The 26,218-nt window shown below is 46.2% G+C and overlaps 6 protein-coding genes across 6 annotated transcripts; 4 read left to right on the forward strand and 2 right to left on the reverse strand.

Moving 5' to 3' along the window:
• Nucleotides 1-1,054: 1,054 nt before the first annotated feature.
• LAJ45_00180 (uncharacterized protein) lies at nt 1,055-4,992 on the forward strand (the record flags this gene model as incomplete). The annotated part of the gene is made up of 9 exons (XM_046109782.1): nt 1,055-1,068; nt 1,661-1,682; nt 1,759-2,033; nt 2,081-2,152; nt 2,205-2,252; nt 2,343-2,388; nt 2,444-2,506; nt 2,590-3,561; nt 3,619-4,992. The coding sequence occupies 9 exons, from the start codon at nt 1,055-1,057 to the stop codon at nt 4,990-4,992; spliced, it is 2,886 nt and encodes a 961-aa protein (XP_045976475.1).
• Nucleotides 4,993-7,990: 2,998 nt separating this feature from the next.
• LAJ45_00181 (uncharacterized protein) lies at nt 7,991-9,899 on the reverse strand (the record flags this gene model as incomplete). The annotated part of the gene is made up of 6 exons (XM_046109783.1): nt 7,991-8,423; nt 8,474-8,928; nt 8,985-9,401; nt 9,494-9,519; nt 9,578-9,700; nt 9,860-9,899. 6 exons carry the CDS (start codon nt 9,897-9,899, stop codon nt 7,991-7,993), a joined length of 1,494 nt encoding a protein of 497 aa, XP_045976476.1.
• A 4,954-nt stretch (nt 9,900-14,853) lies between these two features.
• LAJ45_00182 (uncharacterized protein) lies at nt 14,854-15,402 on the reverse strand (the record flags this gene model as incomplete). The annotated part of the gene is made up of 4 exons (XM_046109784.1): nt 14,854-14,954; nt 15,037-15,164; nt 15,221-15,277; nt 15,341-15,402. The coding sequence occupies 4 exons, from the start codon at nt 15,400-15,402 to the stop codon at nt 14,854-14,856; spliced, it is 348 nt and encodes a 115-aa protein (XP_045976477.1).
• Nucleotides 15,403-16,320: 918 nt separating this feature from the next.
• LAJ45_00183 (uncharacterized protein) lies at nt 16,321-18,522 on the forward strand (the record flags this gene model as incomplete). The annotated part of the gene is made up of 10 exons (XM_046109785.1): nt 16,321-16,395; nt 16,540-16,614; nt 16,663-16,836; nt 16,891-17,042; nt 17,097-17,119; nt 17,172-17,176; nt 17,231-17,919; nt 17,974-18,013; nt 18,064-18,403; nt 18,455-18,522. The coding sequence occupies 10 exons, from the start codon at nt 16,321-16,323 to the stop codon at nt 18,520-18,522; spliced, it is 1,641 nt and encodes a 546-aa protein (XP_045976478.1).
• A 723-nt stretch (nt 18,523-19,245) lies between these two features.
• On the forward strand, nt 19,246-20,655 carry LAJ45_00184 (uncharacterized protein; the record flags this gene model as incomplete). The annotated part of the gene is made up of 1 exon (XM_046109786.1): nt 19,246-20,655. One exon carries the CDS (start codon nt 19,246-19,248, stop codon nt 20,653-20,655), a length of 1,410 nt encoding a protein of 469 aa, XP_045976479.1.
• A 1,211-nt stretch (nt 20,656-21,866) lies between these two features.
• LAJ45_00185 (uncharacterized protein) lies at nt 21,867-23,324 on the forward strand (the record flags this gene model as incomplete). Its single annotated transcript, XM_046109787.1, has 4 exons — nt 21,867-21,911; nt 21,995-22,027; nt 22,103-22,218; nt 22,280-23,324. The coding sequence occupies 4 exons, from the start codon at nt 21,867-21,869 to the stop codon at nt 23,322-23,324; spliced, it is 1,239 nt and encodes a 412-aa protein (XP_045976480.1).
• Nucleotides 23,325-26,218: the final 2,894 nt, after the last annotated feature.

Genomic DNA, 26,218 nt, shown 5'->3' on the forward strand with positions numbered 1-26,218 from the left:
TCAACCGCATATGGCGGTAGTATATGATCCCTAACTCGGCCAATCACAACCCGCATAAAGCTCTAATAATTGACTAGACACAGCATCGATAGATGCTCTCGCTCGAGTGGCGAGACAACATAAGCCCTACGGAGGCTTTTGACGGTGTATCACCTGTACTCTCTGCACCTCAGACAAGCATTCTCACTGCTCGCGATCTCGGATTTTCTGCGTGCCGGGTCATGGGTGGCTCTTATTGTAGTACCAGCCCACGGTCCAAAGGGTCGGTGAACAGGAGAGACAGCATAACGTTGATCGTACGAGTTAACATCCGATTTACTACCGAGGACGAGAGGAAGTTTAGAGCTGCAACTGCCTTTGTAAAATTGCTACAAACAACTTCAAAAGTCCTTGGAGAAGTGCTAGTACGGCTTCAAAGCCGGCGTCAGAGACTGCGGGGAAGCTCAAAGGTGGTGGAACCAAGAGCTGCCGTGTGTCCCGTTTGAGGGGTTTACTAATCTCAGCCTCATTCAAAACCCTTACCCTGGATTGAGTCAAGTTGAGCGACTTCCCACATGGTTGACAGGCTTGGCAGCCGCTCTCTGTGACGTCTATCTATTACTACAAGTAGAGACTCATTTAGTTAGAGTTTTCAGCTTTTTTACCTCTCGTTCGATCATGTCTTTAGGTCTCTTGTTTCTTTATCGTAATTCTGAAATCATTGTGCTGTGAGACGACGGAGACAACCGTAGGGAGAAATCCCTCCTACTCACATGGCGAAGACTAGTCCGATAGGAACCCCTGCTTGCATCTCGATAAACCCGTTTCCGTTAATAGCGCCCGCATATTGTTCTGCCAAGAGTTTACTAAGTCTTTAGAAACAGATACATCGAGTTTTCCAACTTGGAACTGGGGATACGGACGAGCGCCAATCCGTGATAAGCGGCATCATCCTTCGATTTCACAGCTCTCATGATCATAGATTGCAGTGCAACCCACATCAGCCTTCCCTCTGGGTTTGCACAGGGCAACCAGCTTGCATGGATGAGTGCTTAACCTTTAACCTTATTCCTCCATGGAGTTTGAATCGTACGATATGTGCATGGCCTACATACTCTGAAGGAGGACCTTCCTTGTCGGAAACTCTTTTACAACGGATTGTTCTCTGTGACGGGGTATGCGCACAGTTATGTGGGATTTATCCCTCTATGCCAAAACACTATGTGTTTCATGAGGCCTGGTTACACACATACCAATTGAGAGAAAGTTGGTTGTTGCTCGAGAACTTTTACATCACGATGTGAAAACTTTACCTCAGGGGGAACCCGGGCAAGTGAGTTTATGTGAACTGTAGTGTGAAAGGTTCAGACTTTGATGATACAGATAACGACTCATACCGACACATATTCCTGACTCTAATGACAAGTCCTGTTCTATGAGATTTGGAGTTTGAGCATTTGTACAATAACGGCTTTTGTTATGAAGTGTCCCCCCCACCCCCTTTTTTTGATCTTACTTACTTCTTTCTTTCTATCCCCTCTGATTTTAATTCTCATGATCATCCACGTTTTACACTTCTATCTTTGAACGTTTCTTTTCTGTCGACGAAGTCGTCAGCTTTCATTCCTTTATCACTATCAATCTCTGGCGCATGCGCTTTACATTCAACTACTGACTAAAGCCCGGGCTATACAAATTTTAATGTTCGTTGTTCCGTCTATCTCCATATGTATTACGTATGCCTTTTAGCTTAACCGCGCACACTAACTAAGCATCTAGACATTTACACCTCCAGGAGAGGATCTGTTTATTAATTCATCTATTGTGCATCTATCCATTCTTGACACATCAATTTATCCTATGAAAATTTTCAATTTCCTCGCTGCAGTACTGCAACTAGTAGCAGTAGCAGTACGGGCGACAGAACCAAACCAATCAAAAGCGAACGACAGCATATTATTAGAACGGGGACAGCCACAGGCTGATAGTAATGGTGCGGCGGCAATTGTGGTGACAGTGGTACAGACGGAGAAAGTCCAAGTGCATGTTACTGAGTGAGTAAAGCCTAAGATTGAATTGAGTCGGTTGTTGACTGTTATAGGACATTACATGCCACTGATGTTTCCACTAAGGTTATACACGTTACTGAACAAGTACAGGTGCATGTTACTGAGTGAGTACTCTTAATTCTTTGGAAGTTAATCCAACTAACCACCATCTTTTAGGACATTGCATGTTACAGATGTCTCAACAGAAGTTATGCACGTTACTGAGTAAGTATATTTTTAATATCTTCTACTAATGCATGCAATCACTCTACTATTAGAGAAAAACAAAAGTCTAACCGTCGAAACACGAAACAGAACACAGCCTATAACGGAGACACAGCATGTGACAATCCACAACACCGTAAATAACCCGCAATTATCACATACCCCCACATCCACTAACCACGATAAAACAGGTTATTGAAACCCTTCCACCAGTTCACGTGACTGTAACAGAATCTGCTACCGAAACACTTTTGGTTAGTTTCATCTGGCCCCTGTCGCATTAAAAAAGCAAAGATAAGGGGGATTATTAACTTGAAACGTGGGGTTGATTGGGTAGCATACTATTGAGTTGGCTGTTCCGGTTGAGAAACTTGTCACCCAAACGGACTTGAAGACTGTTGAAGTGAAGGTGACGGAGACAGCGGTGGAGACGAAGACAGAAGTGCAGATTTCTCACATCGTGCAGACGGAGATCTTGACGCAAGAGAAGACGGCGACGGAGACCGTGACGGAGGTGGTTCATAGGATTGAGACGGAGCTAGCTACGGAGACTAAGCTTGCTACGGAGACGAAGGTGATTGAGAGTCTTAAAACGGAGACGGCGACACGAGTTATTCATAGTGTTGCTACAGAGACGAAAGTGGTTGAAAGTGTGTCTACAGAGACGGCAACGCAGGTTATTCATAGTGTTGCGATAGAGACCCAGATTTATACTGCGACAGAATTGGCGACAGAAACCCAGGTTCAGATCATTCATAGCATTGCCACGGAGACAAAGTTGGCGACTGAGACGAAGGTTGTTAACAGCATTGCAACTGAGACCGTTCACAGCACTGCCACAGTCGACAGAGTATCGACTGAGGTTATTCAAAGTATTGCTACTGAGACTAAGTTAGCTACCGAAACTCAGATCATTCACAGCATAGCCACGGAGACAAAGTTGGCGACTGAGACGAAGGTTGTTAACAGCATTGCAACTGAGACCGTTCACAGTATTGCCACACTCGACAGAGTATCGACTGAGGTTATTCAAAGTATTGCTACTGAGACTGAGTTAGCTACCGAAACTCAGATCATTCATAGCATAGCCACGGAAACAAGGCTGGCCACTGAAACTAAGGTAGTTAACAGTGTTACTACGGAGACCGTCCATAGCATCGCAACAGCCACTGCTATCGCTACAGTGGATAAGATCTTGACCGAAACAGCGACAAAGGTCATTCACAGTATCGCAACTGAGACAAAACTTGCAACGGAAACTCAGGTCTTGAGCACTGTCCTGACCGAGACTGTGGCCAGCGTTGCGACAGTAAGCTCTTACTTTCACTTCATGGATTATCACTCGCTAATAAATTGCGTCCATCAGGAAACACTCATCACCACGGAAACTCAGTCGGCCGCAGAGTTTTCAACAATTTATAAGGTTGTTAGTATTACCACAACTGTATGCCCGACACCAACTGGCGGAGCTACGCACACCGTTATAGTCGGAGGCGACGCGGGTCTTATCTACACCCCCTCAGAAATCATTGCTGAGGTCGGTGACATTGTCAGTTTTGTTTTTTTGAAACAGAACCACACAGTGACTCAATCCACCTTTGGCGCTCCATGTAACAAAATGGCAATTGACGCAGCCGATTCTGGCTTCCTGAGTAACATCAACAACACAGTCGTTCCTGCACCCGTTTGGAACTACACCGTTACTTCGAAAGACCCCACGTGGTGGTATTGCGCACAAAGTACCCACTGTGGAAAGGGGATGGTATTTGCCATAAATCCAACCTGTGAAAAGACGTTCGGGGCATTTCGAGATGCCGCTATCGCCCTAAACGGAACACTAAGTTCCCCTCCTGCTGCTGCAAGCTCAACCTCAGCTGTCGCCGCCGCCGCGACCCATAATATAATTGTTGGTGGAGAGTCAGGCCTTGTTTATACTCCTTCGGAGATTATTGCTGCGGTCGGCGATGTAGTACACTTCGTATTCATGAAGCAGAACCATACAGCTACTCAGTCCACATTTGGCGCTCCATGCAATAAGATATCCGCTGAGGGAATCGACTCAGGATTTATGAGTAATATTAATGACACGATTACTCCCGCGCCAACATTTGATTACACAGTTACAGCTACTGAGCCGACTTGGTGGTATTGTGCACAAACTACCCACTGTGGGAAGGGAATGGTATTTGCCATTAACCCAACTGCCGAGAAAACATTCAAGGCATTCCAAGACGCTGCCATCGCACTGAACGGAACCGCCGCTACTACTACAGCAGCAGCAGCAACAGAACTAGCCACAACTACGGCCGCTGTAGTAACAGGTACTGCCGTCCCTGGCGCAGCGTGCGCTTGCCAGTGTTTATGCCCGGCGGCTGCTTTCAAGGTCGCCGAAGCCATCAATCCTCCAGGTCTCCCAGCAATACCCACACAGGCAGAGTCGACGATGACAACTGTAGTCAGAACCGGTTTTATCAGTGCTATTGATCCGACGTCAATCCTTATTGCGGACCCGGTGTCGTCTATTGCAGAGAGTTTGGTCTTGGATACGAGCGTATTAACAGCTGCCGAGATTACTACTATCGCAACAGCAGCTACAACAGCTCTGTCATCCTCATTAGATCTTACAGTTCCTTTAGCAGCAGGAAAAACAGCAGAGTTTATCGCGATTAATTTTAGCACTGTGTCCCTGGGGGATCTGCAAACGGAGTGGACGGGGAAACTCGGACCGACACCGGCCTAATCTGATATGCTAATTTTTGATTTCATTTCGTTACATATGGAGTGTAATATGTGTTATTTTATCTTAATTATTTCTTTTTATGTTATCTATTACGATCATTCTGTGTGTCTGGTTAGGAAGGGGGTGTGGGAGGGGTTCATAGGCAAGAACCTCTACGTTATTCTTTAGGGATAAGGGCATGTAGCTGGCCTGCAGAATGAAAAGAAGAAAGAAGAGTAAATTAATAATTCCTCAATATTAGAGCCACCATCGAATAAATCCCTCCTTACCTTGTGAGTTTGATAGGAGGGGTGCAATCAGCGAGTTAAAAATAATCGATAAGGGAGGGGAAACAGAAGAGAAGCCCCCACTAACTCCTCACTAATCCCCACTCACCGAGTGATCATTCATGAATAACCTGTTCCTTCACCAATCCACTCCAAGCCTCCGCGGTGAGAAAATCCTAGCCACCATTTAGCCCGAGTCCCTCCACAGTACAATTTGCAACCGACTAAAACACTTCATCTGAGACAAAATGATAAGAAAATTTCGAACAAACAAATATGGGCTGGCTCAACTAGCGTAGGAACCCTAACCCAATGGCTTGGTAGGGGCTCATGAGCCGTACTTTATGCAATGCAATGTTAGTTTTAAACTATATGTGCATCGATATTTAACCAGGAATGTGTTTTTCAGGGGTTTGAAAAGAAAAAAAGAGCCGTAGTGCATGATGGGGCGGCAATGTTTCAAAAGTACACCTCAGGAGATCTTTTGATTGGATCACCACAAACGAGCAGAACTCTTATGAACAGATAGTCAAACCTCTCCATACATGCCTCTGTGGCTTGATTACAATTAACCACCGCTCAAGTACTTTCAACCATTGAAGCCTAGAAACACTGCAACGATATAATTCCCTGCCGCAACAACTCCCTCACGACGCCACTCAAAATAATTATTTCGACCGTGAGCTGGCTTCTGTTTGGAATTATCTACGTACAGCCACTCGTGACTCGAAGAAACTGCTAGACGTGTTGATATTCTCGATGCAATCGTTAGCGAGGCTAGCAAGGGCAAGGAAACAACCCCTCGATGCGCTAATGATGGATTGGAGGGCAAGCTTTCGCCCTACTACTCATCGGCCAGTTTCCGAGCATAGGAGGCACCATCTTCCATCTTAATAAGATTGATGCTAACTGGAGGGCCGGGCGGTACATGTAACTATGCCACCCGCAGTAAAGGGTGTGGAGGTAAGCGGGGTTTAAACTCCTGGGGTTCATTCAATCAATTTGCCCATAGAAATCCCACCATGTGGGTAAGTAAATTTGAATTACGGCTCGGTGGGGGGTCAAAACCCAGTCACTGTACATCTGCATTTAAGCATTACTCTTCCATCCAATTTAACGAAGGTACACCACTCCATTAACGAGGCTTGTTATTTAAGTGTTTTTGGTCCAAAGAAGATGTGTTGATTAACTGCAATTTGTCAGGGCCAGACATTCCAGTGACAATGATAATCCCTCAAAAGGGAGAATTCGATATAGCTACTCCGCATTGTGCCGAATCTAGTGAGTAAGCGCAACGAATACGGAATGATTCCGGCCATAGGAGTACGTAAACCGTAATTACGGATTCTATTGGGGCATAAGCCCTCGAATCAATCTTTCTTGCCACAAAGATCGCTACCGCTCTAGCAGACAATTATCAGGCAATCACGTTTGAGAAAACCCCTTCTCACGTGTCCTTTTAGAAACAAGGATCATGCGCCGGAAGCATCCCCGGGGGGGGGGGGCATTTTTCGAGGGGGAAAAAAAAATCTCCCGTCCGATGCTCATTCTCATTGCCACTTTTCCACGGGGAGGAAGAGCATCCCCAATCACGGCATATCACTCGTCAATATGTACCTAAGCCAATGATATTATCGTCCACATTTTTCTCCCGCCCCATGTACTATACTTCCCGTAGATACATTAGTGAAAATCGAAACACGGCCACGACTGTAGTGGAAGGTTCTTTACTGACTTCTATTTCTCCGATTGCATGTAAGATTTGCATATACATGGTTTGTACCGTGCGTGCTGAACTACGTTTGTTCCACTGCATAAGCCCCCAGCTGAATGGATGCCGTGGCCAAACACTCAGTTTTAACATCACACGTGAGCATATACTTCGTAAAGTCAGCCCCATAGTATTTAGTTTCCTATACACTTCAATATATTTGAGTCATACATGTATGCATTGGGGTATTATATTTTTTTTATGACAGAAGGCGCACGTTCGCAAAGAAAGATTTTATGACGTCATGACCGTTGGAATATTTGACGAGATTCATCCCATCTGGTAGATTAGTTAGAAAATTTATCGGTTATTATGTATTTATGTCTAGGATAGGGCGCGTACCGGGATTACTTAACGCTCTGTATGTTCAGGTCTCACTTGGGTCTGCAAATCATAATCTCTCACTCGGATGGTTTCTCGGGAGATGCCGCAATCACGGCTTAGCTGACCCTGGTCCAAACCGGCATGTGCACCTCAGGCGACACCTACGTCATCCCGGATTCATGCATAAACTATTTTCTGAAATTGGTAATGATTGCACAACCATTAATTGTTTCCATGAAGCGAAGAGAGCTCGTCGTCTATTGAGGCGTTTACACAGGCAGAAATAAGAAACACCACTCAAGTAGTCGCAATACTAGAATAAAGCGCTCAGACGGATGGTCAAATGCATGGGCAGTACACAAAACCTGGTTTAGAAAAACTGGAAAATGCTGGTAAGAACTTGCAGTTGGTCGGGTATCTTATCTCTCATTCAGCCCTTCTATTGGCTCACTCTCACAACCCCCAAGCAAGACATTCGAGAAAAGAAATAGAAAGAATGTGCGATCAATCCTGGCCTTCAAACATGTACCGAGCAGATTCCAAACAACCCATCAATAGCAAGAAAGAAAGAAAAAAAGAATGTCCCGAATAAAGCTAGATGATCCTCGCATTGAAGAAGGTTCTCAACTCGGATAGCTTAAGGGATTGGGGGAATAAGAGAGTTCTTTCTCTTGACGTTCACACCCGCATGGATACCTCTCCTGATACGCTTCATGGTCAAGGCGGCAATCAGAGCAGCGCCAACACCACTTCCATCTTCAGAAGGAACAATCTGGATAGGATCTTTCCTCACAGATTTGTCCCAGCCGAAGATTTCACGGAGAGCATGTGCTCCTCGTTGCTGAAAGTTAGGGTACTTGTTGAATACAGAGCCATCAGCACCGACGTGGCAAGACTTGATATCCTTCATCTTGCAAATAGCTCCAACACCACAGGCAGATAGACGCGCGGCGCGGGTGCCGATCAACTCAGCAAGACGGCGGATAAGCTTGCGCTCGGGTTCCGTTGGGGCGATCTTGAGCTTCTTCTCGAAGAGCGCATGGGTCTCCATCAGATTTTCCCATGGATCACTATCGCATCATTAGAGGATTACTCGTGTATGACAGGAATTTAGACTTACCTTTCAATCTCAGCCAGGAAAGACGCATCGAGGGAATATTCCACCTGCAATGCGCTGATATCTTGATCTTTGAAAAGACTAACATCCGGGTTGGCATACAAGTCAACGAGAACCAAACGGAAGATCTCGCCCAAGTAGAGACCTGCGACCATCTTCTCGAAGGTTTGCTGTCCAGGGCGAGGAGAGTGTTTGTCGATATGGATGTCGTAGGTAGTGCGAGGAAGCACGCGGTGCTCGTTGTCGAACGCACCCCATTCACAGTTGATGGCAATAGGAAGGGTAGGGTCAAGGTTCATGTGTGCAAGTTTGGGAATACAACCGACCTCCTCCATGTAAGCAGCGTTGCATCCTGTTCCAAAGATGCATCCAATCTTTGTAGTATTGTCGGTGTAGGCAGAAGCGATCAAAGTTCCGGTAGTATCGTTCACCAAAGCGGTAATTTTGATAGGAACACCCTGCAAGAGCTTAGGTTAGTATCTAGATTAACACATTCTCTACCATGATCACCTGCCTTTCTCTCCAAAGCTGCTTCAAACATCGGCACGACGTCATGGCCTTCAACACCATCGATATCAAAGCCCTTTGTCCAACGTTGCAAGATACCATGATCAATAGCGTTTTGTGTACATGGATACGAGAAAGTGAAACCGAGATGCAGCTCCTTGAGCTCGCTGATATCCTGGCCCTCGTGGTTGGCAATCAAAAATTGCTTGACGCACTCTGCGATATAGTCGAACAGCTGTTCACCAGTACCGTTCTTGATCTCTTCGGGCAGGCGGTACTTAGATTGGTAGATGTCGTACTGCCCCTTCTCTTCGGGTAGCTCAACCTCACATACACGAAGATTTGTTCCACCCATATCAAGAGCAAGGTAGGTTCCTGTTTCGTCTCCAGTAGGGTATCCAATAACCCATGTAGGGTTCATGGGCTGTATGAAGGCACAGGAACGAATTAGTTTCCATTGGGTGTTTGTAACGCTGCAGGGTGATGAATGAAACGTGGGCTATGCAGATGCCTTACAATTGTTGAGCCCTCCTTTGCCAAACCTGGAAGACAACTATTAACAGATGATTCACAGCGCCTCAAGATGTGGGGAATCATCACCTTTTTTGAGCTCCTCCACAAAAACATCGACAATTTCATGAAGCTTAGGAGTATCAATGGTAAAGATTTTCTCCAGCTCCTTGATGTGGTCCATCAGATCTTTGGGCACATCGTGCATAGAGCCTATCCGATGAAATGGTCATCAGTGATTGCTCTAAAGATCTCTGAGAACCTCTTTTTTATTTCTTTTTTTCTTTAAGGGGAGCGAGCATTCAATTCACGATCTAATTATTGGCTCCGTTTACAAGGGGGATGTTTATAAGTAAGATAACAGATACGAACCTTTACGGCTGGGGGGCTTTCTCGAGGTGTTGAGATACATGATGCTCTAGGCGACGGAGTTAAGCAGATTGGGGGGAAATATTGTGATGTGAGTGGCGGCAAAGTCAGAACTCGTAAGAATTCGACCTTTGACGATGATGAAGGACAGAGGAATGGATGGAGGGGAGAGGTGGAGGGGAAAGAAGTGGAGAGAATGGGGGATAGCCGTTCGTGGAACTGACAGGATTTGAGGAGGGGTCGTTGCCGCAGCTTGGAGGGGTTGTTTACTGCTTGTTGGTGGGGCACACCACCGTCACCTCATACAATTCCAATCTGGGCGAATTTCTGCAAACATTTACTTGGAAGCACTCAGTACATGTAGGCGGCGTTTTTTTTCCTGCGACTTTTTTCTCTCATAATCGCATGGTGTAATCACTCAGGGAGGGATTTCTATTTGTTGTTTCTTTGGAACATGGTCGGCAGTCTCTGCAACTCCTCCTGCTTCCAGGGTGAATTGTAAAAAAAGCGGGAGCAGTACGGGACGAGAGCGGGAGAATGATAATGCCTTGAGGGTGTTTACCACTTATGGACTTGGGGTATTCGTGGGGTTCAGTGGAAGAGGGTCCACAAGTCCAAAGATAGATGATAGGCTGTAAATTGATAATGACGGGCTGTTTCCATTACCTGGGAATGAAACAGACATAATATGAAGCGAAAGAGGAAGGGCACAAACCAGAATGAAAGAAGCAAAAAAAAGGAAGTCAGAAAGGAAGAACAAGAGAACAATCGAGAAAAGCAAAATAAGAAATTTACGCACGACATACCAACCCCGTAAGATTAAGTTGAGGATAGTAATGGGACGTCCCAGAGTACAAATCAATATAAAATACATACTGCTGTGCCTATCTATCTTCAGATTTGATAGGACCCTGATAAAGAAACGCGAGCATATCTACATATAGCCTTGCCCTTTCCTGTTCTGCACATACCCTACCTTGCTTCGGGGACCTGCTCCACAGCATCATCCTGAAATCCTGGGACCCGTGAATCACGCAGGGGTGAGAAAGAGAAACGCATGGATTCTGGACTCATGACTGGTCACAGGCTGTGGTCGGTCACTAGCATGTTCAATAGAGTTGGACTCAGTGGGACGCGAGACAGCTTTGGTGTATCGTGAAACGCTCGACAACGCATATTTTAAAGGCACGTAGTCAGTCAGCACAGCGCGAGCAACCTAGTATCGCATATCCTGTTGCTTCCCCGAGAGTTATCAAGCCTCTTGTGAGAGGAGGAGAGAAAGCGATGGGTGACTCCATTGTTTGGTTGGTGTAAAACCTGAAGCGGATTTCAGGCCGAGATGTATGTACGTATCGCAGATGCCGTGATGGCTTTTGACGTACATAAACTGCCGATGCTGACGCCCGCTTAGCCTGTACACGGCGTCTGGCTCGAACCCCAATCCCGGCTCATGCTTCGACTCTTCGGACTCGGGACTCGTCTAAATCTCTTCCAGTGGGTTACCGAATTCTTCATCCTTTCCCTAGTTGCCTTGCGAAGCCTCCCGTTCAGCGGAAGGCCAACAACAAGATGTCGAGATAGATGATGATGGATGAATAGGTGGATTGGTGGACGTTTTTGTTCCTTTGTGCACAATACGACCATTTGCTCGATGGCAGCATCAAACTTCACATCGTTCATACACCTTGGTAGACTCCCGACATCGGGGAGCTATATCGAGAGAAATCCATAGTATTCTTCCCATATTTTTGCTGAAGAAATTCTAGAATACAGGCCACCGAGTGGGTAATGGAAGGTAACTCTCATCTGTGCCTGAATATCTTTTAGATTTTCCCCAGATTCCACGCGGCACCACTCATGTCTCCGCCAGCAAGGCCACTTGCTTGATCACCTATACCTGATCCAGCACATCACCGCTCACCCAGCAGCATTCTTTATGCGCAGCTTGGAAAAAAAAAATTATATACTTTGACCAATGAGAGGTCACTCCTAATTTACTACTAGCAACTACAGGTGGCTTATGAGCTTTTGGAACTGTGGAGAGGTCTTCTCCCCATCCATCTCAACCTGCCACGCCACTTACTTGCCCCTTTTCGTCTCATCTCGATGCCCGTTGTCTCGAATCTTGTGCTCCCGCAAATCAGTGATGAACTGTTTGTGCTTGAGCATTACCGCTACATTAACTTTCAACACCATCACACAACTGAAATTCTCAGCCATCGTTGCCATATTAGTTCTTATAGGGTATATGCATATCTCAGACTTGGAAAAGAGACCCTGAGATATGCATATATCCTATTAGAAGTAATGAAGCAAGGGGAATGCACTAGGAAAAATACAGACCCCAGATGCTACATCGGAAACTACACCCGGGCAACTACATACCTCTAAGCTGGGGCCGGAGGCGGAAAATTAACGATGAGCTCGCTGCGAGTGCTCTACTACTGCGAGACGATTGTAATCTGATCTGATGCCAGTTAATAGGCCAGATATTCTCGATAACTAGACCAGCTCTAGTTATGTACCTTCAAAAATAGAATCTTCCAAAACTTATTATCACTCTTGGTATGCACACCATTGTGGATCCAGGCCGGATTTTTTTCTCTTGGGTGCATACTCATGCTCATCAGGCCAACGCGTTCGGTTTTTGTTCGTCGGGGGTCCCTCTGTGCTTCTGTGCCCTGCGTAGAGCTGGGGCTGAGGGGGGGAAACCTGTAGATTACTGCCTTCTCAGGTGATGACGATGCGAAGATGAGAGAGATAGGCGGTCAATCAATGGTTTTTACCCGCTGTCAAGTCTGTGGCGCCGGAGGCGGTCCAAGATACCCAAGATTTGATTTTCCGAAGTGCATATAATACTTACTTGAAGATCTCATCCTGCCTTTCTCTTGAGTCCTCATCAGATCTCTCAGACTGTATCTTGCCTAGCTACCTAGCATCTTCTACTAGTCCAACTACCTCGGCGATCAATTAAACCAGTTATTCATTATATCCATCCTCATATATATATATATATATATAGTCTGCCTTTCCCTCTCATCCCCGAAAGCTAAATATCATCTACCGCAATCATGTCACCCAGAGGAAACCAGTTGTCAATCAAGATTCCTAGCCGTTTCATCAAAGACTCTCCATTTCCTCCTCCTCCTCCGCCATCACCTACAGAACAACGATACCCGTCGTTTCCGTTTGGTGGTGAAGTTGGGACGAAATCTCTCTCGCAGCATCACAGCCATGTGAGGTTGTAGATATGCAAGGTACGGAACATTTTTACCCATCGAGGTTTGATTTGCAGGATCACAGTTCAATTCTGACAGCCTCACAGGGCGCGGTTTATAGGTGGTTCGCCAGTGGCATGGATCGCCGCGGCATGTACTATGGGGGGTAATGATTGGTCGAGGAACGAAACGTCAAACACCACACCACCACATATCACACATCACATCACATCCAACTGGATAGAAAAAATACTGTTTTTTTTGTTTTTTCCCGTTTTTGTTTTCATGCACCGGGTTTTTCTTTCAGGGTCTGGGTTGGGTATGGTTTTCTTATGGGACGTGGGAATGGGCAATGCTGTCCGGTAATTACTGATAGCTCCGGCGTGAGTCTGGGATATAAAAAAGTTCTTATTTTGATTGATTTTCTCCACTCTTTGTAATCGGTCTCGACATTTCTTTTGTTAAGGCCATATTCTAGAATCATATAAATCTAATCTCATATTTATTTTTTCTTCCACGGCCGCGTAATGTAATAGTAAGAAGTCTCTTCCCACCTTAAACTTCGAGCTGTGACTGGAAGTACATATACCTACATGTACTCCATAATCTACTAGCAGTGTACATAATGCAGCTAAAGTGCCATCGTGCTTGCCACCATGCAATAATGATCCCCGGAACCTCTGAAGTAGAGTACCCTATGTCTTTGATACCTTGCATATGAGTGCTTAGCACAAGCGAGAGAGACCGGGATCCACCGTATGAGATTAAGACAGAGGAGAAAGTACACTTTGTAACCAATGGAATCTCGGGAAGGAGATCACCCTGGATAAATACCTAGATATTTCGTGGCCATTGAAATTCACCCCCTGCTTCGATCCTTGCTCGTACTTTCTTCCTTCATCCTTCCTTTCTTCCATACATATTACTCAATGGAGACATTGATCCAATAAGTCCTTGGCCCTAGCACCCCCCGGTCATTGGTGGAGATTGGTGGAAAGGCATTAAGAGAACACATATGAGCTGAGCAGGGGATTCGTTTTTTTCTTCTTTCTTTTTCTCCCCTTCTGGAATCCGAAGCATGTTAGATGATGTAGTCATATCTTATATATATGTGCCTTTATTTTCCTTTTTGTAATCGAGATGTAGATAGATGTCATCAGTGAATATTTTCTTATTCCTAGGAAGCAAAAAGTCACCAGATAAAATTGCTGGAGATGAGTTTCTCGCAGATGTGATCATCACTTTTAAGTATATCCTGTCACTAGATCAAATGGGGTTGACATTAGTCACTGTTCTCTGGTCATTGGTTTACACCAGTACTAGATGCACTTATCGGTAACACTGGGACTCACTAAAAAGTAGCAAATGAAAGGAGACGTGCATGTTTTTAGGTTAAGTAATTGTACCTACTGAACCGTACACCCCCCAGAACATATAGTAGTATTTGCAGGTTAAGTAATAGAATAAAACCAAGAACAATCCAAAGCAAAAGTAGAGATAATTGAGTGGGAAAAAAAAGCAGATAAAAAAAACAAATTTGAGAACGGAAAGAATCAGAATCAACGCCTTCAAATCCCTTCCCGTAATCGTAGCCCTGCAGATACACCCCATAGACGTACAGCCCTTTTCCCTTTCCGTTTCCTTTCCCTTTTCCCAGGTATGCCAAGCGAAAACATAAGGTATAGTATTATCGAAATGAGTTATTTTCTTTACGTTGCTGCGTTGTACCGATAACCCTGTTTCCCGGAGCGCATCGACTCATCGCAGACCAAAGCCACCTTAATCGATTCCGTGTTGTTTCTTAAGCTTTTCTAAACTTTCCTGGCGTTTCGCTAGATCGTTCTCTGCACGCGCCATCTTCTCAGGCTGATGGTATAATACTGTTCATTCCCACCCAGTGTCAGAGGAATTCCTTATGTATCGCTCGTCGCGCGAGAAGGGAGGATTATGACAATGACTTACCAACAAGGTAACGATTCTGGAAATTGAAACCGTTTAATTTGTCGCACGCTGTCTTCGCGTCCATAACATCTTCGTAAACTACAAACGCGGTTCCCTTGGTGTTGTTTGCTATTCCTTGGCGAATTTGACTTTGACGCGCTCTGTCAGCATATGAATGAATCTGAAAACAAGACAGAACACATACCGGATTGGACCGAACTTTCCGAAGAGGTCAAATAGTTCCTCAGAAGAAACGTTGTAGCTGTTGTCTTTGTGTCAGCGAGGAGGAAGATTGGTCGGGGAGGACAGCGAGAGCTTTACGAACCTCAAGTTCTTCACGAACAGAACTCTCTGGACTTCGGGAGCGAGTTTACCACCCCGATTCATATCTCGGCTAAGGTTCTTTCAAGTGTAAGATGCAGAGGAGATGAGTATGAGGTGATGGGGGTATGGGTGGTAGATGGGTTGGGGTTGAGAAAGAGGTTTATCGATACAGGATGGCGAGGAGAACAGTTCCGAATGTGGCGCGTAGCTCCGACAACGCGGCATGTCTTGGAGCCTCTTGGCACAATTATTCTACTGTGGCGTTGAACTCCGTGCGCCACAACTGTCCGGATTCTGGATGCATTGCACAATGAATCACTCGAGGGCTCAGGTCTTTTTCAGATCTCACTAATTCCAGTTTTGTAGGATTTGGGCTACGGTATGTAGGATTTGCGCCTATTGATGGTTGGGCGTAGACATATGTAAAGCTTGAACGTTATTAGGGTAGCTAAATGTGATTCCACCAAGAGCCAAGTCTATGGTCACCCCATCCATCCCGCATACCCAACGGTACGTCTGAGTATGAGTGACATTCTATGATTAAGAAGATACAGTCAGTCCTGGCTGTGCCATTTGATCACCGTTCAACAACCAGGGTTCCCGGACATTTACCACAACCGAGCACACAACGTTATGATAGCCCATAAAATACCGTATTTAACCTGTGATTCCGGACCACCCACCCTTTCCGGGCACACATATACCCAACTCCTAAATAACTGACAGACCCTGCCAAGAGGATTATATCTGCCAAGGTTCTCTCCGACAAGTTGTCTGTTAGATGACGCGCAAGCATCTTGGTTGCTCGATATCCGGCTATCCCAGATTCAACAAACTAATCAACAAGGAAGAACTCAGCCCTCGAAAAGACTCCGCTCTTTGTTCCAATAGTTTCTAGAGGACCACGTATCTGTTCAATTTTCTTATTGCAGCTATCCTCGTATTTATTAACACCCTATTGCGCGAGTACAAGAATCAGCTATGGTGACGGTTGCTCCAATAGTGCGGGCAGAGTCGTCAGCAGAAGAACGGGAGAGAGCTGCGGTGGAGATACAGGTTCGTTTTTACTCTTGGAATATTAAAAAAAAATTCTAGAATCGCCTTTAAAGTCCGCTTCGGCGAGCTTTCGAGAAAAGGCCGTTGGGCTAAATTTGGAACATTGAGATGGATTCTAACGCTGGTCCTTCTGATGACCATCAGCGCCATTACAGAGGCCATCGCGAAAGACGGCATTTGAAGGGCCATCAACTTACACCAACTCAACGATGGAATGAGGTAGCTCCTCTAGTCACTCTTCGCATGGTTAGACGCTAAAATTTATAGGCGCTAAAAGAAGCGCATTACCGTCAAGTCGCGCGTCCAGTTTCCCGCGATGCTCGGCCTCCCGCGCAACTCCTCCCGGTTGAGGAGAACGGCGGGAGACCAGGGGGAAGTGAGAAACGGAGGGTTTCGCAATCGAAGGAGAAATGGGATAAAGCAGTATTATTTGCAAAGCAGGTCCGTTACTAAATATATATACATTGAGGAAATGATATTGATAGGAGGCAACAGGCGCAACATGACGATGAGCTATCCTCGGATAGCGATAGTGATAATGGAGATGAGAACAGCCAAGCTCGAGAGGAGAGAAGAGAGGAAAGGAGGCAAAAAAGGCTGCAGAAGCGAAGGGAGCGAATTGAGTACTCAAAAGCTATGGATATGCAGTATGAATTATCGTTTCCTTGCTGAGTTAGAAAACTGTTAACACTGATTCGAAGGTATTTCCTTGAAATGGTTGACTGTAAGCCCTCTATCCTCACCTATGCCTCTTTACTTAACTAACTCGACCTTAGTAAAGGTATTTCCCTAGAAATGCAGAAATCTAAGCATATATATCATTGATCCACTCTAGCATCGTTATGGCTCCAACCTCCGTGCCTATCACGCATACTGGCAGACCCAGCCCACGCACGAAAACTTCTTTTACTGGCTTGATTACGGTTCCGGAAAAAATATTGACCTCTCTGCCTGCCCTCGGGAGCAACTAGACAAAGAGCGAGTCCGTTACCTCTCGCGAGAAGAGCGAGCAGCATATCTGGTCAAGTTCGACCAGGAAGGTCGTCTCTGCTGGGCCAAAAATGGGGAACGTATCGACACCTCTGAGAAATACCAGGATTCGAAACATGGCATTGTCCCGTTAGAAGAAAATGCACCTACTACACCTGGGGGGTGCCATTATAATCACCATATTTCTGCACGCCGCCCGGGGTCTAGCAGTTCATCGTCATCCTCATCATCATCATCATCATCATCCTCGTCGAGTGACTCGGGTCAGAGTGAGAGGGCGGACCGATATATTAATCCAGAGATGCAGGAACATAGCGGACCGAAAAAGATTTTCCATGTATCAGCCTCCACAGTTCTGAATAGATTGCTCCGTAAAACGACGAAAAAGAACACTTGGATTTTTGTGGCCGATAACTCGTTTAGGCTCTATGTAGGGATCAAACAAAGCGGTGCTTTCCAGCATAGCAGCTTTCTGCACGGGGCAAGAGTAAGTGCGGCGGGTTTGATCAAGATTAAAGATGGGAGGTTGAAAAGGTATAGGTTCACTGATTTAAGTCGATTATATATGTTTTGCTGATGGTGCTATAGCCTGAGTCCGTTATCCGGACATTATAGACCGCCAGCTACTGTTGGTTAATTCTTCCTATACACTTATGGATTCCTACTAATTCTGAATAGAATTTCCGCAAATTCGTAAAGTCACTTAAGGAGGCGGGTGTAGACATGTCCCATGTCTCAATCTCGAAATCATATGCGATACTTGTTGGTCTAGAGGCATACGGAAACTTCCGCAAAGGCAAGAAGAAAACAAAGCGTGCCGCGCGAGATGCAGCAAATAAAGCCCTACCGGAAACTATGGCCCACCACGACGAGAGAAAGGAACAGGCTATAGTGGATGGAAATACGACTACAGACACAACGAGGAGGCCTGCACCAGATAAAGACCTACAAAAGAAAATTGACAATGAGGAGAATAAAAGGGACCAAAATAGTTTTGTAGTGAGAATGATGCAGAAGTGTAAGTACACTTGGAGGAAAGTTCGCGGTTTGCACTGACCTGCTTGGACAGTTCAGATTAAACCGACAGTGCCGAAGACCGCTGGCGAAGTATCGGCGGAAAAGGCTGTGATGGAGTAAATGGATGGCATAATTTCCATCCCGCTCTGAAGGATGTGTACACTCTTTAGATTTCTTTTGTAAGGACAGTATTTCTTTGTGTAGCCTCTTTTTTTTGACCTATATATATATATCAGTCCATGATCAACGTTAATGGTAATGATATCAAAACTGTTTGCTTCTACTTACATTATATCAACTTGACCTTTAACTTCTTTGCTGTAATAATACCAAAGCAAGTCATATAGTAGTTGACATTGAGTTCCGACATATAACCTACATGTACTCTACCTATAAGAGTCCAACCTTGCCAAACTGTCCCTTAGTTCGCTCCTGGCGTGTGTGGCTCATATCCAAAAACCTAATTCTATCAAATTCAAGATTAGATTAGATTTTTGACACATGGCCGCAATGTCAGATTGTTTCATGTAACGTCACTCGTATAAATTGCAACACGTCATACACAGTTGTCCTCAGAAACCTACATACCATGCGCTTTTTGAATCGGTCTATGTGTCCGCTCTATATACATCTTGGTTTTATATAAGAACCTAATCCATTCCTCCATTCTCTTACCCCATATCTCATCCATCACTTACAAACATAAATTGTACTCACCAAATATTCTCACGAACAACTATTTCGGCAGCTTTTTCTACCCCCGCAAGGTCTATCCTATCTTTTTTTTTAACGCTGTACAAAAAGCTAATATTAAGCCTACAAGGCTTATATCAATCTGTTAAAATGAGAATCTTAATCCTGGTTCTCATCTACCTTTTCATGACGACGGCAACAGCATTGGCTCATCCCCGTCTTTATCCTCGGAATCCGGAGATGGAGACAGTAACCGGCAATCCCGCTGTATCTAACTTTCCTCTGAAGAAAGATGGCTCCTATAATGCTAAGTATCGTGCAAAGAGAAGTACGATGCATATAAAAAAGAGGGTTGATGATGATGAGGACGTAAGCGATGATTTCCAACGGGATTTTCGAATGGGATACGATGCGTCTGGTAACATGCAGGCACACTACGGTTACTTCTCAAAAAGAGACAATGGATTTCCCTTCAAGGACGACCATGAGCTTAAGAGGAAGCACCTCCAAGAGAGAAATGCTTTTCATAGCCACGAATCTCGAAAGAGGGTACAATTTCGGTCAAAACGGAGCGAAGAAAAAGAAGATGAGAGAAAGGCTGGCCATTCTAAGATGGTAGATCATGAGAAGGATTGCTGTAACGGTTATACAGAGAAAGGGCTCATTAACGAGAGAGACTGTGAATGCCATGCTGTAGCAGGTGAGGACTGGCGTGATGGACTGTTGACGGATCTCGATGAGGATCAGTGCGCAGAGAAGATATACAACGACTATAGGAAGAAAAATCTGTCACAGAAATACATACCGACTGCTACAGCTGAAGAGAATGATGAGGCTGCTCAAGCAGATTGCAGCGATTGTGAGGAAAACGAGCTCCAGTTGCAGAAGACCTATGAAGACTATTACCAGGGTCTGCAAAGTGAATGCTTTCAAAGGAAGAGAAGGGATAATACAGAATCATGGGAAACCAACATATTTGAGACAGAAGAAGGCCAAGTTCATGAAAAGGATGGGCCTGTCGTCGACTCTGAGGATAGCATTTACGAATCAGGGGAAGGCCAACTTCATGGAACAAATAACTACAATTATGAAAGTGAAGAGGACATGGACAGCGACATAGACAGCGATATTGAAGATACCAATGGTCATATAGAAGACTCTTCTATAGACGGAACTCTCGACAGTGAGTCTTCTACCAAGCAAAAGGAGACTATACCTGTCACCTTTTTGGAATTCGTCTGCACAACAAACAGGCTTTCCCCATTGTCAGTTGATGTCTTTAGAATAGCCGAATACTTCAACAACGATGGCCTAAACAGAATCTGTAGAGTAGCTCCCCTCCAGGTTAATAGATGCACTAGGATTGGAGGAATAAGAAGTGCTTCTATTGGTGTCTGTGATCACTACTTTGGTTGGCAGGCTGTTTGTGGCGATGTAGGGAAACAAATTTTCGAGCTTATAAGGCGTTGCGAGGAGCTGATTGATGGGCACTACAAAGTCAGTGGAAAGATTTTCCGTCAAGGCTGGGGAGGAAATGTAATTGTATACCGCTTGGTCTGATTGGCGAGTTCTTTTTTCCCCTGCCCTTTAAGATTATCATTGGTTGCGAGCACCACTAGAAGTATCGTTAAAAACAATTAATTAATCGGAGAAGGTCTAAAATGATACCCTTTCCTATACGCTTAATACAGAGTAACACATAATGTAAAATGACATACTTCTGCGGCCCAAAATGACACAGTTCAAAACTTCGTACTCTTTTAGAAGAATCCGTTGACGAACTATTACTAAAATTCTGAACTAGAGGGCCTTTTTGAGCCGTTGATAGTAACCTATCAACACAAAATTCAGCACTGTTAGGAGTACCCATTGACGAACCCATGTATTATTAGAGTTCTGCTGGCAAAACAAACGGAAGACGGCAAGATTCCGGGAGTCGTTACTTGTAACTAAGATATCTATCATATGGGTGCCGATCTAGCAAAAGGTACATGTATGGCAACGCAATAAGGCCTTACTAGTTCGCTACGGCACTCCACAGGCTCCAATTGATGGAACCAATGAGCGAAGAATCAGGGCTCTTGCTAAGGTTCTCTGAGCTTTAGGAAAATTTGGAGCTTATTGATTGTGTAGTTCTTCGGAATAAGGATTTGGCTGTGCGGGCGGTTTTCCTAGAACGACACTCATATGATGTAGGCCGGACTTTATTTCGTGAAAGAAGATAAACTCTTCTAAAAGAGCCTGATGTTTTGAACTGTCAATTTGGATCGTAGGTCATTTTGCATTATGTGTTGCTCTGCATCAAGTATACCTTTTCCGTTAATTACTAGTATTATTATAGATACATAATCATCTTCCCCAAGATGCTAGATGGGAACCTCCAAACAAGTCTGTGAGACATGGTCCATCACTCGAGAGGTGCTCGCCTGGGCTAACTAAATCGTATCGGCATCTTTTGCCGAATCGAAGATGATTTTCGGTTATCGCGGAGACCAAGACGTCTCGGGCATTGGAATTTGGGGCACTAGCGCTGCAGGGGCCGACGTGTTCTGCCCGCTAACCCTAAAGAGAGTGCGAAAGGGCCCTAAGTATGGCTGGCAACCCTGGCCCTGAGTTTACCTCTGTTTTCCCACAGCTCCTCTCGGGCGTGGCAAGCTGGCGGACTGACTGACCTTGACCTGCTTTGTACTTTGACGCCTCCTCACGGGATCACACTCGCAGAATCCTCAACCAAGCAAAAAAAATAATATCACGTTATCTATCAATCAACCATGAGAAGAAGGTCTTTGCTGCTCTGTTTCATCCATGGCTTCAAGGTGCGTATTTTACGATCAAGCTTTCTCCCCCCAAGTTTCCGATGTCTGAGGCACTGGGCTAATCGATTGGGTGGATATCATAGGGAACCGATGATACGTTCGATGGCTTCCCAGGAGTAAGTTCTCTTTCCCCCACCAGTTTACGATGGAATGAATGTATAAAGATTCTGATGCGCGATTCATATGCATAGGACCTCAGAGCTCTCGTGAGTAACGCATTTCCCAACCTCAGCGTGAAGACGGTCGTTTACCCGCAATACGAAACTCGCGGAGACCTACCCAGCTGCGTCGCAAATTTCCGGGAATGGTACGGCTCCCTCATGTTATCCCCCACCCCCAGGCATACAATATCTCTGACAGGCTCATAGGTTACAGAACCGCGTATTCGACCTCGAGGTCGCCGCTGGCAATCCCTCTCCAATTTTCGAGCCCAGCGTCCGTACAATCCTCGTAGCCCACTCCATGGGCGGGATTGTAGCAGCTGATACCCTGCTTTCCATCCTCGATGATGACATTATCACCCTACCCAACGGCCGCAAACAGCGCAAAGGAGTTGGTTTCATGTTCCCCCGCATCCAAGGCATCCTCGCATTCGACACCCCATATCTTGGCCTCTCCCCTGCCATGTTTGCGTACGGAACCGACACCAAGCTTCGGTCCGCATCAACTACAATCTCGCAGATCTCCACCCTCGCATCCGGCCTCCTCGCATCCCGCGCCGCCTCCGAAGGCGCAAACGTAGTGCAAAAAAACAAAGAGGCCGACGCCGCGGGGCGCCGACCCGGCCCCTCCTCCCAGAGCCGCTCCTCCCGCTCCTCATCAGGCTCGCGCTCGCGCTCCCATTCTCAGTCCTACAGAGAACCCCCAGCTCCCCCGCCCGCAGCAGCAGCAGCCGCCGCAGCCGGCCTCTGGGGCGGCTGGGGCAAGGTCGCCGCATACGCCGGCGCCGCATCCATCCTCGCCGCCGGCGGCGCAATCGCATACTTCAACGCGCGCAAAGAGCCTCGCGGCGCGCAACGCTCGCCATTCCGCTCTGGCTTTTATCACTTTCGCGTACTACACCTCCCACGCGAGAGTTCTCTGCGTGGCCGTCGCCTCTCCACTAGACAAGCTATCCACGTAGCGCAACCTTTCGGCCCTGCAGACGTACGAAGCCAACAACCCTTCACGCGTGCCTCTCACGCAACCTCACTTGCGCCTACACCTTACCAAGCGAGCCAGCATGCGTGCCGGAACGTGGGCTTTCCTCGCACCACGCTGTCCATCATCACAGGCGAGCTGGCGAGCAGGGGAAGGAAAGGGGCGATGCGCAACGTTCCATCATCCTACCTGCGCAAGGGCACGGAGCAGTGCGGCATGTTTCGACTCGAGCTAGGCGCTGTGCAAACCCGCTGCACGAACATGGCTAGTTGATTCGAGCGCGTGGTTGACGCATGGTGTCGCTCATGAACTTCTCTGCCGAAGACGGCAATCCGCCCGGTACACCACTTGCCTCTGCAACGCTGCACCGAAAGCATAGGCGAGGCATGCTCGAGTAGCTGGTCGTGATGCCTGACTCCGCGAACCGTAGTAGTTCAAGCGGACTGGGGCGGCGGTATGGGAGCAGCGGAGAGGGCGTGGAGATATCCGAGAGCGTAGCTAGCCTAGGGACGGCGTGAGAGGTGCGAAGATGTCAACTTTGTCCACTCGCATCGTTGTTGGTGACCACGATTGATTATTATGACGCCTCCTCGTGTATATAATGTTGGCGTCGAGGGACGGTCTCTACATGACTCACACGAATGAAGAGTGCACCGACTGTAATGCAGTGACCACATGCTATGGCGTGAGTTTTATTCCTGGGCCTTCAGGGCCACCGGCACTCTACGTATCCATAAACCCAATTCATTAAGTTCTCGTCATTACTATTCTAGCTCCAACCATAAAACCAAAAGTAGAGAGAAGAGATCACGAACAATGTATCCAGGTAGACTCAAAACTGCTACCATCAAGGCGCCACCAGCCCTGGCGAGGAAAGCGGCAACTCGCGTCCTCACGGGAGCAAAAAAGGACGGCTGAGAGCGCCGCCGCGGCCTCTACAGCGCACCAAGTTGCCCCGACACCACCGCCACCCCGCTCGCAACAGACAAGCCCCCAAGAAGAAACAGGGCCCAACACAAAATGGGGGGGGGTAACAGTGCGGTGGGCATGGAAAGAGAGAAGGGGCGGCTGTTGCGCTATGCACATGCTCTCAGACTAGGAGATACTCTCTGCCGCTGAGGGCCCCGCCGAGTTGCAGAGCGGGCGAGGGATAACTCGAAACAGACTGTGCAGTGTGTTTTGGCTGGCGATTGTGGGGGAGGAACGGATGGACGGGAAGTGGAATGTGCACGAGTCGTGAGGCTGGTTCAGGTTTCGACTCGTAAGAGTGAACCTAGTGAGAGGCATTGGCTGTGTTGTTGAGACTGGGATCGAAGTACGGAGCGCGGGGAGAGCAGAACCGAGTGCGCGGCGACTCTTCCGTTGACGAGTTGCCGAGCGGTGGCGCGGCGGCCAGTGAAGAGTCGCATGCAGACCGCGGCAGCGTATTGAGTGAGCCGACCGCGAGTGAAGCGAGGAAAGACTCGAAGAAATGAAAATGTTAGGTAAATTGAGATGCAAATCGAATGACGTCCGTGACAGATATGAACGAGATAGATGTAAGAAGCAGCCTAGCTCAAAATTGTGTAGTTATATAAAATTTGATAAGAATTCAGGAAAGTAAGCGAGGCTCTGGGGCTACTGGTGGGTGGGGGTTTGTGTAGAGGCTCATTGCGAGCAGGCGGTCACTGTAGCAAGGTGTGGGACTATGATTTCCACACAATATTTAATGGATGTAGGCTGGGCCTGAGACGAAGATATTCTACAAGGTACTTGCTCGAATATAATAACTTTTGCCTGCGCATATCATACAGTGATCACGTAGTATTCGTGACACCCATGCGCGCACCACTCAGAAAACCCAACACAGAGAAAAATCTCCAAGACACGTCCTTTACTCCTAATTGATCTGACGTGAAGAAGATTCTATGTGCTCTTACTAATATAACACAGCTCTGAGCGCAGCACAGCACCTGCTACAAAAGGCGCCACGTTTTTAGAAGAGCTACTAATCTAAGCACATTAGGAACATACCGCGTAGAGGTGAACCAATGTCTTAAAATAGTAGGCTATGTGCGTAAGCTGTGACAGAATATCGACGATAGACCAGAGTATATATCCAGTATTCTCAGATTCGGAGTCGCGGCTACTAGAAAATTTGTGATAGTGGAGACATACGAGACCTTCCTTTTTTTATTTTATATCCATCTCGATATTCACAATTACTCAACTTGTCTGTGATACACTGTTGTGTGGTGTGTAAGTAGTGGGCACTGTTTTCTAATGAGAGATTGTGCTCCGCGAACACAAAACTCAATCGACTTTTTGAGGAGTATGCTGCTTTTGCACACTCGCGGCTAACTTGGGTAAAATTTACTCTATATATTGTAAGTGATCGCAAGTGCGATAATAGGACGCTCACTAAATTTCAAGGATTTCCTAGGGTGGTTTCTACTCTCCGTCGGTCCTTAAACAATAGGGTCTTGGAGTATGATGTATATTAGAATGCGAACTGAACCGATGTAACGAGTGTAGTAATATTGTATTGAGATCTTAACATCGTCTTTGAGCTCAAATGCTCGGTATTCGAAGATTGAATGGTTTAGCTAAGCATCAGTGCAGGCGTATATGATAACGACGCGCCAGCCAAGCACTTTTTGTGTAGAGCCTAGACGATTGGGTGAATTATCTTTAAGCCATTGACGTAACAACCCACAGATCTCATTTCGAGGCTGCAAAGCTCTTCAAAGCTAGATCTGTTGGACCCCTATAAGAGTGGTGTATATACGCGTGGCAAAATGCTCGAAACAATCTCTCAGTAAAATAAATTGAGCAATTAAGCTCTTACCCGTAGTACAACATGTCCTATAGTATAAACTGAAGAACACGTTTGCCAGGAGTTGACATCAGACTTTCAATTCGGTCGATGGATTGAAATATAACTGTGGACCATAACCAGATAGATTGCTAATATCTGTTGAAGCTCTTCATGGGGAAATGAGACTATTATAAGCGTAACAATTCAGAGCCTGATTGCTAACAGTTTTACTAAGCTCAATGCGTTGATTATATATAATAGGTATGCGACTCTATGTAACATGTGAAAAGAATCTGTTATTCCTCATTTCTTACAGGAAACTATCACACAATCAACGCGTGCCCTGTGGAGTTATGTGAGGTCGTTCTTC

The sequence above is a fragment of the Morchella importuna genome, assembly GCF_003444635.1.
Source record: "Morchella importuna strain M04M26 chromosome Unknown Morimp01GS001, whole genome shotgun sequence".
NCBI lineage: Eukaryota > Fungi > Ascomycota > Pezizomycetes > Pezizales > Morchellaceae > Morchella > Morchella importuna.